The sequence below is a fragment of the Phyllobates terribilis genome, unplaced genomic scaffold (assembly GCF_046119375.1).
Source record: "Phyllobates terribilis strain yellow unplaced genomic scaffold, ASM4611937v1 Scaffold_1802__1_contigs__length_208793, whole genome shotgun sequence".
Lineage (NCBI taxonomy): Eukaryota > Metazoa > Chordata > Amphibia > Anura > Dendrobatidae > Phyllobates > Phyllobates terribilis.
In genome coordinates, this window is record NW_027364562.1 from 106,072 (window position 1) to 118,516 (window position 12,445).

Here is a 12,445-nt window from a genome sequence, read left to right on the forward strand (position 1 = left end):
ACTCCCCCCCCCCAAATTTGGGAGGAAAATGGGGGGTGCATCTTATGGTCCAAACGTAGCTTACTGGATAGTTGCGATGATGGTGTAGCGGGATCGCAGGGCCCCCCATTCCCTCCCTCCTGCAGGAACGCGACAGCAGCAGAATAAGTGGTGACATGCTGTTGGTGGTGTGGTGAGGTGGTTCAGCAGAGCGGCGGTGAGACGTGCAGCAGAGTGGCTTTCCGGTGGCCGCGTCAATCTTCATGAGCCGTGATCTACAGGAAAATGGCCATCCGAGCTGGCGCATGTGCAGTATGGGAGCTTGAGCGACCATTTTCCCGTAGATCACAGCTTCAGGAAGAAGGCCACGGCCACCGTAAAGCAGAGCACGCCGCAAGCTAGCCCCAGCCAGGCCACAGGCACCGGCCCCAGCCAGGCTACAGCCACCGGCCCCGTAGCATCTCACCTCTTCTGCTGCAGCCGCCGGGTTCCTGAGGGATGGAACGGAGGGCCCTATGATCCTGCTCCACCAGCACCACCTTCTCGCCCCCAGGGTCTGCAGCATTCCTCCACTTCAGCCGGCTACATCTAGGTCCCTGCCTCCTGTGACCCTCACTCCACTGCCCCTCAGATAAGATACCAATTCAGACTACAAAACGGGCCTCCATCTTATGAAATATATATTTTTTCCTATTTTCCACTCCAAACTTTGGGGTGCGTCTCATTGTCCGGTGCGCTTTATAGTCCGAAAAATATGGTACCTTCTGATGGCCAAGAGAAATATACCTTTATTTTTATCTTGACTCTTAACCTGTGTTCTTCTTTGGTTGATTAACGCAGACTACTGTTTGAATAATCCTGAGTTGAGATGTATTGCAACTTATTGTTTGCAAATCTTGCAAGATAGTGTCATGGAGCAATACTGTTTGATAATCTGCTGATTACGTATTATACAAGCCAGGGAGTTGTTTATTTGCCGAGCAATGGAGGACAAACTATGCAAGTTAATGAAATGCTCAAACAATGAGTCATGAGTCCCTTACACCTTCATTTCTGACCCTTGACCTATGAATGATGGCTGCAAGGACATTTGTGAACTATAAATAGGGTGTTTCTGCCTCTATTCGGTGTCATTCTACAGCATGTCAGCTTAGAGGACTACAGCCCCAACTTCAGGAATACAGATGGGATCCATTGACCATTGCTGAACCAGAGAGACATTTGGAGAAGCCAGATTGGGACCAGGCAGTCATCTGGCCCCATGGAAACTCTTGGACAGGCCAGGTTGGGATCCTCGGGTCTCCTGGCCTTGTACCTAGATGGACTGTCAACTTCTTAAGCTTACCGCTACTTCCTCTCTGTGGGGGCTCACCAAAAGCGGGGGACCACTGATTGAGGTAGATGGCCCTGGAAATCCCAAAGTCGCAGCTCTTCTATCCCAGGCGGGCCAGCGGAGGGGTGAGACTGTGTAATGTTGTACCATCTAGGGTATTTGCTGGGACTGTTCTGTTTATTGTCCACTTTGTGTATTGCTACACTGTTTTACCCACACCCTGTTAGTCTGAGCAGCGTTACACTCACGGAAGACCTCGTGTCTTCACAGTCATCAAACAAATTAAACAGACTGTTTATTTACTGGCTGTGAAGATCCAGTGTTTGTTTCTGAGCATTTTGATGGCCTCTAACTTGTACGACATCAGCCTCTAATCCCTGTACCTTGTCAGTAAGCTGTGACAGGCTAGAAGTGAGGGGACGTATTTCAGTTTTGTATGTGGTCTCCAGCCTTTGTATGTATATAGCCTTGTTTAGTAGGGATAGACGCAATATGAAATACAAATCAATTATGGTGTTCCCCATATCCGAATCCCCTGTGGCTGGGGGGTAAATATCCCTGTGAAGCAAGCACTGCTCAGTATGTGGGCTTCGGTGAGAGTACAGGGAGATTTGTGTAGCTGTTTTCTTGTGAGGCCTACATTAAGAGAGAAGTTGATGCAGGACTTACAGGCTTAAGCTATCTGGCATCATGAGGGTTAAGACTGCTTCCTTTTCCAAGCTGAGATGAGGCAGTAGTGGCTCCGGAGCAAGATGATAAGACTTTCAATAAGAAACACTGCATACCAGACATGCTGACGGAGGTGGAGGACCCAGATTTACCTCCGATCTAGTCTTTCTTTCCCATATCGGACGTCATGTTTGAGGCTGTTTATAATTCCCCCAGGAACACGGTCTGAAGAGAGTGCTCTCAGTGTGTGCGTTCTCTTGGTGCTATGTCCAGGCCATGTCCTTCCTGTTGATGTTCAATAGGTCCGAAGGCGGCGTTGATTGGAAGCAGGATTGTATGATATAACAACATTATGTGAGCCCCGGAAACACAAGTTGTGACACCAATGGAACGGCGCCACAATGGGAGGTGCGTATGAGTGTTTTTATTTTAACAAGGCCAAACATGAGGAATGAGAAATAGTTGTCCTAGTAGTGGACAACCCCTTTAAGAAGAGACAATTTTTGGTTAAAAATGAAAAAGGCTTCTCCCCTGTGTGACTTCTCTGAAGTCTATTAAGAGTTGATTTCCATGTAAAATATTTCCTACATTAAGAACATGAAAATGTCTTCTCCCTTGTGTAAGTTCTTTGGTGGCTATCAAGATGCGCTTTCTGGTTAAAACATTTCCCACATTCTGAACAGGAAAAAGGTTTCTCCCCTGTGTGAGTTCTCTGGTGCTTAACCAGATCTGATTTCTGGTTAAAACATTTCCCACATTCTGAACATGAAAAAGGCTTCTCCCCTGTGTGAGTTCTCCGATGTCTGATAAAACTTGATTTTTTTGTAAAACATTTTCCACATTCTAAACAAGAAAATGGCTTCTCTCCTGTGTGGGTTTTCTGGTGGTTATCAAGATGTGATTTGTGTTTAAAACATTTCCCACATTCTGAACAGAAAAAAGGCTTCTCCCCTGTGTGAGTTCTCTGGTGATTAACCAAATCTGATTTCTGGTTAAAACATTTCCCACATTCTGAACATGAAAAAGGCTTCTCCCCTGTGTGAGTTCTCTGATGTCTGATAAAAGTTAATTTCAATGTAAAACATTTTCCACATTCTAAACAAGAAAATGGCTTCTCTCCTGTGTGGGTTTTCTGGTGGTTATCAAGATGAGATTTCTGGTTAAAACATTTCCCACACTTGAAACAAAAAAATCTATTCTCTGCTGTGTGAAAGTTCTGATGTTTAAGAAAAGACTTTTCGAGGGGAAAACTATGTCCATATTCTGAACGTGAAAATGGCTTCTTTGAATTAGGTATAGTTTGGTTTTTAATGCTTATTTGGCAACTTTGATTTTCATTAGTAGTCATTAATGAATCAGAAGACAGGACGTGTTTCAACGGATCAGATGACAGATCTTGGCTGTGAAGCAATGATGGTATATCTGGTGTAATGGCATTCACTTCAATTGAATCCTGTGGGATCTCAAGCTCATCAGATTTAAAAATTGAAGATGTCAGCTGTCTCTCTGATCTCCTGGTACAGTCATCTGTCAAGAATAAAACCAATTATTATTTTTGAATAAAAAATACTCTAATTATTTTTCAACATTTCTCCTTAAACTGTAAAAATGGTAAGTTATGGAAAAAAAATTGAATTATTCACCACGACAATGACAGTTCACAGTCTAATAGAAAACCTCATAGGATGAACCAGTAGAGCGTGGTGTTCAACTGTTTGTTCATTCTGCCTCCCAAATATGGAATAAAAAGCCAAATAATGTTATATAGGTGAAAATAATACCAACAAGTCCCCACTGAGGTCTATCATCTGTCAGTGGAAAAACAGAGGTTTCCACATTATTAGTGGCTGAAAGGCTCTTAAAAAGCAACTTTGTTTCTATAAACCAATCCAGCAATATCCACTCTCCCAAAGTCAAGTCTCCCCCTCGCTTCTGAGCCTTGCAGTGCGCCCAAACCACATTTAGAATCCATGTATTTGGCATTACTATAATGAGAAGAACCCACTTAATTTACGGTGTGTGTCTCCTGGAGCACAATCGGGTGTTGGGTAATAAAATGGCATATTTGTAATTTTCTCTTTGCAACATCCACTGCAAGCTAATTTTCGGAAAGTGACTGTGGAGTCAAAATAGTCACTGCTCCTATAGATTCATTCACTGAGGGTTATAATTTTCAAAATAGAGTCACTTTATGGGGATTTCTACTGCTCTGATTTTCTGACATTTTGCCATATTAGGGCTTCTTCAAATGGGGTGTCCCATCTCCTTGGGGACCTGCTCCTTCGACGTCTGCTTCTGTCACCAGGAGCCACCTTATTCATTCTGTAGGCGGCACTGGTGATGGAGACGTCGTCGTAACCAGAAGCTCTGGGTGGCACAGGCTCTTTCCAGCCACTAAGATTAGTGCCTGGGACCAGTAGTACCATCTAATCTGGCAGTATGGGTGTGTGTGCTGTTCAACTGGAGAAATCTGCTCCCTACTTCAGCCAACTGGAAAGCACCACACCCAACTAAAGTTCGAAGCATATTGCCGGAAGCTGCCAGATTCAGCCTTGTTCTGCTCTGGTTCAGTCCTCTCTGCTCAGCTCCCGGCTTGTGTATTTGTTTCCTGTTGTGCCCCCGGCCCGTTTACTGACTACTCTCACTTATCCTGATTTTGTATTTTCTCTGACCTCCATGTTCTGACCCGGCTATCTGACTATTCTTCTTGCATTCTCACACCACAGAACATTAGGTAACACTGTGGCCCAAGCTTAGGGGATCTGTGATGCCCAGCTGCGCTTGGTATCACAGTTCCTGGAAGAGGGCATTGACGGATTCCTCCACAAGAGGCCCCCATAATCATTCACACATCTCCACCTTCCACCTCAGACCAGCAGAGGGAGCCCGTTAGGGAGATAAATAGGGAAGGTGGAGCCAGGCAGTTCAGTTCCTGCAGAGTGAGACACAGAAACAGGTCGGTCTGCAGTGGAGCTCAGTGATTCAGCAGTTCCTCTGGAGAGTTCAGCGAGTATAGATCCGAATACAGAGTTGAGTTCAGTTGAGTCGTAGCTCAGAGTAGTGAGCTTTAGGTGTGCCGGCGCCATAAGATCGGTGAAGCACGTCAAGCTGCCGTTAGTGTGTATAGCCTAGTGAGGGCCCGAGTAGGCCGAAGGCGAGTGGAGAGTTAGTACATAGGGGGCAGAGGAGCTTAACTAGCTCACCCCGAAGAATTTACCGGACACCGGGTCCGAAGTTTACCGGGATCTCTATGACCCAGTAAGACATAACCGGAATCCCTGGAGAACTACAGGTCCCAGGATCGCTAAAGTGCTGATACGTAACAGAGCCGGGAGACACATAGGCCCCTCATACCGGGAGCGTGTACTCCAAGAAAAGGCCCTACCACAAGATCAGCCAGCGCAGGACAGAGACAAAGTTAGGCCTAGCTCCAGGCAGGTCAGAAACTTACTACGCAGAGGCAAGAAACAGAAGGCCCTAAACCCGCTCATTGGGGAGGATCCTGACATGCACCCTTCACCCTACAGTGCTCTTAGATGTGCCTGAATTTCCATCAGTAAAAGGTACTGAAGTGACTATCATGTCTGTCCCTGTTCTTGCTCTGACCCGGCTGGGTCTCGCCTGTCCTGCATTCCCCCTTCATACGCTGCCCTGAGGCCTAGCTCCACCTGTGGGGAGCTATACCATCGAGCTGCCTTATCACCGGCCTCAGTGGACTGCGCAGCGCTGGTGATTCTCACCAGAAGCCACAGGTGGCGTCACAAACTTTTTATAAACTTAACAAATTATCCACCCTTTTTAAAGAGTGACCCCAGGGTACGGGCCCGGGAGCCAACCACCGCGACATCCCTAAAGGCCAGGCTAAAGGCCCCATCCTCTGGGCTAGTCATCTCCAACTGGCGTCACGAACAGGATAGCGTGCCCGCTGAAACGACGACGTGTTTTGCCCATTGCCACCGGGTACTGTGCGCCTTTATTCTGAACTGTGTACGTTAAGTTGTGGTGAAGATTGCCGCCATTGTTGGGCCGCCGAGCGAGAAGAAGGGCGTAACCGTGGGAAACTTAGGGGCGTACCTGCAAAAGAGCGCGAAGCCCCAGACACACCCCACGCCTCGACGTCAAACCAGAAAGCGCCAGGTCCTGTAAGGGGTGTCGCTGAACGCTCTGACGTAGGACGCAAGCGACGCAAGGTCCTGAAGACGACCGTCACCTGCGGAGCTGCGGCCTACCGGAAAAAAAACTAGAAGGTAGGCCACGGTTAACTAGGGGGGCGCCAGAATGTCCGACGAACAGCAGAACGCCGACATGCCAGTCAACGTCCCTGAGGTTCAACCCGCGCCCGATGATAAGCAGGCCGAAGGCGCCGCTCCACCAACAGCGCCTGTAACCCCTGTCATTCCCCTGACTCTACCGTACATTCCTGGAGCAAAAGTAGCTCCCCCAGTACAACGGCAAAACAGATACCCTGTCTGGATTCAAATGGAAGATATGTGGTATCTTGGATATGTACTCCATGACAGGCAAGCAAAGAGCCGCTGTCGTCCTAGGACAACTGACCGTTGCTGCGGAACGGGAATTGGAAACATGGTCGGCCGCAGACCAGGAGTCAGTGTCCACAATATTCCAAAAACGACAGACTGTCTTTGAGGATCTTACTGAGGCGGACCTCCAGATGAGGTTCTACAGCTGTTCCCAACAGCCGGAGGACAATGTTCGGGACTACGCCTGGTGTCTACAGGGGGCCCTGCGGGCTCTTAAACAGGTCAGTCCATCCAACATTGAAAATGAAAACAAAATGCTGAAAGACCAGTTTGTCCGGGGACGGAGGTCTCCAGAGGAGAGCAGGACTGTGCGTTGGTGGTCCCTGGATCATCCAGATGCCACCTTTGATAATCTGAAGGACATGGCTATAAAAGGACTGCAGCCCCTGGAAACAAATGCTATCCAACGTTACCAGGGTGGGGCTACCCCAGTGCCTGCTACACCCACCTTATCCCCAGTGGCTGCTGAAGCTAAGGTTCCAGCAACTTCCCCTACAGAGCTGGACAGTCTGCGATCTGAAGTGCGCCAGTTGAGTAAAACCCTGACCACTGTGCTGAGTGCTCTGCAGCTGCGAAAGGAGCCCGAGGAAGGAGGGAAAATCCTATTAGCCGATAGCCCTGAGGATGTCCCCAGGATGCAAAGGAGGAGGAGGCCAATATCACTCTCTTCGAGGACCAGTGACCAGAGCTGTTCACAGAAGGACCCTGCCTGCTACCGCTGCCGTAAACATCTTTTGACCTGCTAGGTGACCACGAACAGCGCCCCAATGCATTGTGTCTGCAAACTATTCTAGCAAGAACTGCATTCAAATAGCTAAATGTCGCTCCTTCCCTTCTTAACCTGCCATGTGCCCAGACAGTAGTGTACAACCGTATATAAGGGATTGTTGGATTCAAGAGAAGTTGGAAAATAATTTGTAAGGTCCATTTGTTTCCCATTATCCTTTGTGAAGAATTTCAAAGTTATCACCACATAAAGTGACACACGTCAAATTTGAAAAATGGGGCCTGATTAGGAACACAAAACTGGCTGCGGGAAGGGGTTAAATCAGAGTATTTTGGGCACTAACTACTGTAGTAAAAACTGAGTATAGACAATAACTTATCTACTGAAATGACCAAACTCGACTGTCTTCATCAGCAAAAAATGAGTAACTAGTGAAGAAAGTTATGCTCTAGCGGCAAAATGCTGATCACACGATTGTGATACAGCCGGACTACACCACCGATAAAGCAGCCACAGCCGACGACTGAGAAGAATCTGTGACTTTTCTGCATTTAGTGGTTACTACTCACCTGGACGGTTATCTGTAGGAATCTCCTCTTTACACCACTCATCACCCCTCACATATGTGTCTGTAGTATTAATATGGGTCAGATCTTCACCCTGAAACAAATATTGTAAAAGTCACAGACAGATGGAGAAGTCCCATCTATGATCAGCTCTAATCCTGCCATCTCCACCGTTATCATTACACGAGTATAAAATATATAATACTGGTGGATAAAACAAGACTGAGCACAAGACCTTCACAGCCGTCTACACATCATAGGGGAGATCTCATGACACCTTCTCTCCATCTACCTGATGATTCTGAGGAACATTGGGATCTTCTTGTTTACTGTCCTGTGGAAGAGGAGGACGGGGACATCTCTCTGGTGTTGTCCTCTTACTGGATCGATCTGGAAACACATACAGGGACTGAATTCATTCTTGACGTACAGATAATTATAGTATATGGGTACTTAGTCCTATTTCCTGGTGATGTGAGGGGCTGGGGATCCTCCATCATGACATCCTTGTACAGATCTTTGTGTCCTTCTAAATACTCCCACTCCTCCATGGAGAAATAGACAGCGGCATCCTGACACCTTATAGGAACCTGACACATACAATGATACCGTCATCCCCCGATCCCTTCATAGCGTTACTGTATAATGTCCCAGCATTCCCAGCAGTGTCACCTCTCCAGTTAGCAGCTCAATCATCTTGTAGGTGAGTTCTAGGATCTTCTGGTCATTGATGTCCTCATGTATCAGGGGGTGAGGTGGAGACCCCGTGATTGAGTCCTGACAGCGCTCACTAGAGATCTTCACTACTGTGTAATCCTGGTTATGGAGAGACACATTAATAAATCTCACTACAGACATTTCCAGAGTCCTCACCTCTCCAGTTCTGTCCATCTGTTATTCCCATAGATAAGAATGATGTAATGTGACGTCATCAGAATCTCTCACCTCTCCAGTAAGCCGGAAGATGATCTCTAGGGTGAGGTGTAATATCCTCTCCACCATCTTGTCTCCGTCCATATCCATCTTTGATGGGTAAATTTGGGTAAAAATGGGTAATCTTAGAGGAGTTGATGTTGTAGAGACCTGAATGAGAAGATGAGCCGTAATAACATCATAAAAATCCTGTGTAATAATACAATTACTGGAGATAATCAGGGAAACATATGAGATTTATTATTTTACAGTATTTAGTTTTCTTCTTTACATCTAGTAATAAAACCTATATATTTTAGGCCACAGACAACGAGCAATTTCTTCCTCGGAGTCGGCAGCTGAAGACTCTTCTCATAGACTCATCTTCCATAACACTAATTCTGGAATCATTTACTGATATAATAATAATATAAGTACTGGACACAATAAGTGGAAACATATGAGGAGATTTATAATTTTACGGTATTTAGTTTTCCTCTTTACATCTATATATATATATAAAGCAGTAAATCTGTTTGTGGAACCAGTTTGAAAAAAAAACAAATTTTTCACAAGGCTTGAGTGAAATTTTGCACGGCCCATCTTTATCACCAGACTAAAAATACTGAAAACATTAAAACACAAAATTTACCCCAATTCATGAGATTTGGCCCTCTGAATTTAGGCTGTATAGACATAAAGGAGAAAATGGGTGTCTGTGTGTTAAATGCAAAACTACAGTTTTAGCCCAAAGGATCTTAAAGAATTAGAGCGACAGCGATTAAAGAGTTGCTCTTTACAGAAGATGGAAACCTGAACAGCGAGGATCTACTGCAACAATCAGATTTAAAAGGGTTAATCAGCACAAAGCTAATGAAATAATCGATGGGTTGTACCTTATTTTGAAAAATGTTTGACGCGCACATTAACGTGAAATATTGGAATTCTGTGGCGTCAAATGTACTTGCAAATCAGCTAACAAAGACAGTGATATGGCAGTGTTTCAGTTACACAATCAAAAATGGGAACTATATAAGTAGTAACGAATTCATGTGGCAATTACTAAATTTTCCCATCCATGAAAGACATCTGACTTTAGTTCATCTCAGCATCCATCTTGAAAATGGGCAACGAGTTTATTTCACTACCAACAATTTAGAAGAAAGAGCGACTCCTAATACAACATTAACAGCTTTCTTCCTCCTGTGTCAAGCAGGTCCATTTGCGAGGACTTTATTATATTCAGACGTTCCAAAAATATTATACATGGAATAAGTTGAGAAAAGTATTTTGCAAAAGGAAACAAGGTGCAAGGGTCCAAGGATGGGACGGAGGTTCTAGTGATGCTCTTAGACGCGTGTACACACTTCATCCAAACAACGCAGCGTGTTACTACCTACGTTTTTTGCATCACACTGTCCATGGGCCAGTGTCTTTCACAGATTTAAAAACAGTTGGTGGTGAGCTGTCTCAATCTTACAGGGAGGCATTCCAAAAGCGTGGTCTGATCGAAGATTATCAACACTGGGACATGACATTGCAGAAAATGTCCCTCACTCAATTTCCACCTCAACTTTGAAACCTGTTCGCTACAACCTGTGCGCCTTTCAATCCCCGAGCTCTTTGGGAAAAATACAAAGAATATCTTAGCGAAGATATTCTGAGAGTGCACAGGAGAGTTAATCCGGATTTAGGCTTAAATTTCACTGCCGACATATTCACCAAAGTCCTCTTGACGCTAGAAGAAAGGTGCAAGTGTATCAATAGTAAAACTCTAATAGAATTTGGTTTACGAGCACCAGTTCGACCAGCCTTTAATGTTATAGACAGAGATATTCTGCAAAACAAAAGCTATGATTTGGAAAGGTTGAAAGAATTTGTCACATTAAATATGCCTCATTTGGTTGATGACCAAAGATTGGCGTATTTGGCAATTACAGATCAGATTTAAAGTGGAAATGGGAGACTGTTTTTCTTTGATGGACCAGGAGGTATCGGTAAAATATTCTTAATTAGTTTGCTGCTCACAGAAATTCGCTCAAACAATAACATTGCTCTGGCCGATGCCTCGTCTGGGATTGCGACCACTCTTCTAGATGGAGGACGCACGGCTCATTCAGCACCAGGATTGCCCTTGAATCTAGTGCTGTTGGAAACTCTTGTCTGTAATTACACTAAGGGCTCAGGGAAAGCTAAAGAATTACAGACTTGCAAATTAATTGTCTGTGATGAATCTACCATGGCGCACAAGAAAGCTGTCGAGGCCCTCAATCGCACCTTGAAAGATCTGCAGGAATCCAATCGCTTAATGGGGGGAATTGTACTTTTTACAGGTGACTTCTGCCAAATGTTACCTGTTCTTAAGGGAGCAACGCCAGCAGACGAGCTGAATGCCTGTTTAATATCTTCTCATCTATGGAGACATATGCAAAACCTACAAGGAACAAAGTGATCATAAACCCTGCTGTAACTAAATAAGTAAAAAAGCAAAAGTGCATTTACATAACATAGGGCTCTTAGTGAGCACAGTTTTTGATCTTAAAAGCATAACAGCCATCCAACCACGGCAAGGTGACCCTTTTCAGGATGGAGACATATTCAGGAGCTACTCTGACTACTAATATGCGGGTTCACTTGATGGGAAATACTACTGCGGACAAATTTACACCCCACGTACTATGCCTCAGAAACGACAGGTACCCTACAGATTCCACTACCGGCTTAATCTCCTTCCCGGAAAACTTTTACAAAATGGCGTCCTCAGTACTGGAGATTATTGACCAACTATTCCCTGATATTTGTAACAATTTTAACAACTATCAGTGGCTTTGTGAACGCACAATCCTACGCCCTAAACACTATAGTGTCAGCTCCATAAACCTACAAATACAGAAGAGACGGCCGGTCCAGAGACCACATACGTGTACAATGACTCAGTCATGGATGGTGAACGAGCCGTAATGTCGCCATTGGAGTTCCTGAATTGTGTGGAGCCTCCTGGATGTCACCGCATAGACTCACTATAAAGATAGGAGCACGATAATGACCCAACACAAGGGAATGTAATGTATTATGTCCTAGAGAAACTGCAGAGAAATAATCATCTAATGCTGCGATTCCAGGATTATTCCAGAGGGAATCGGCTGCGATATCCCCTGTGCAATATATATCTAGTATTAATGCTCCAGTAATGGGGGATCTCCACATACCTCCACCTGCAGAGCCGCCACCACATACCTCCACCTGCAGAGCCGCCACCACATACCTCCACCTGCAGAGCCGCCACCACATATATGGCTGCTCTGTGCGCACAGGAGCTGTGATGAGGTCACAGGAGGGGAGGAGTCAGGGGTCACATGATCAGGGGCCTCAGTGGATGCAGGACTCTGCTGTGCTGGTTGTCATGGTGCTGGATGAGCTGAAGTTTATGTGTGGGGTCAGGAGGGGTTTACAGTGTGGATGTAGCAGAGCCGCGTGTGTACGAGGTGTACGGAGCAGAGCCGCGTGTGTACGAGGTGTACGGAGCGGAGCCGCGTGTGTACGAGGTGTACGGAGCAGAGCCGTGTGTGTACGAGGTGTACGGAGCGGAGCCGCGTGTGTACGAGGTGTACGGAGCAGAGCCGCGTGTGTACGAGGCCTACGGAGCAGAGCTGTGTGTGTACGAGGTGTACGGAGCGGAGCCGCGTGTGTACGAGGTGTACGGAGCAGAGCCGTGTGT

The 12,445-nt window shown here is 45.8% G+C and overlaps 1 protein-coding gene across 1 annotated transcript; it reads right to left on the bottom strand.

Moving 5' to 3' along the window:
• Positions 1–1,949: 1,949 nt before the first annotated feature.
• On the bottom strand, positions 1,950–10,443 carry LOC141245235 (uncharacterized). The gene is made up of 4 exons (XM_073669054.1): positions 10,324–10,443; positions 8,108–8,224; positions 7,819–7,909; positions 1,950–3,508 (listed from the first exon to the last, which is right to left on the bottom strand). The coding sequence occupies exons 1-4, from the start codon at positions 10,441–10,443 to the stop codon at positions 2,571–2,573; spliced, it is 1,266 nt and encodes a 421-aa protein (XP_073525155.1). The 3' UTR covers positions 1,950–2,570.
• Between the last annotated feature and the right edge of the window lie 2,002 nt (positions 10,444–12,445).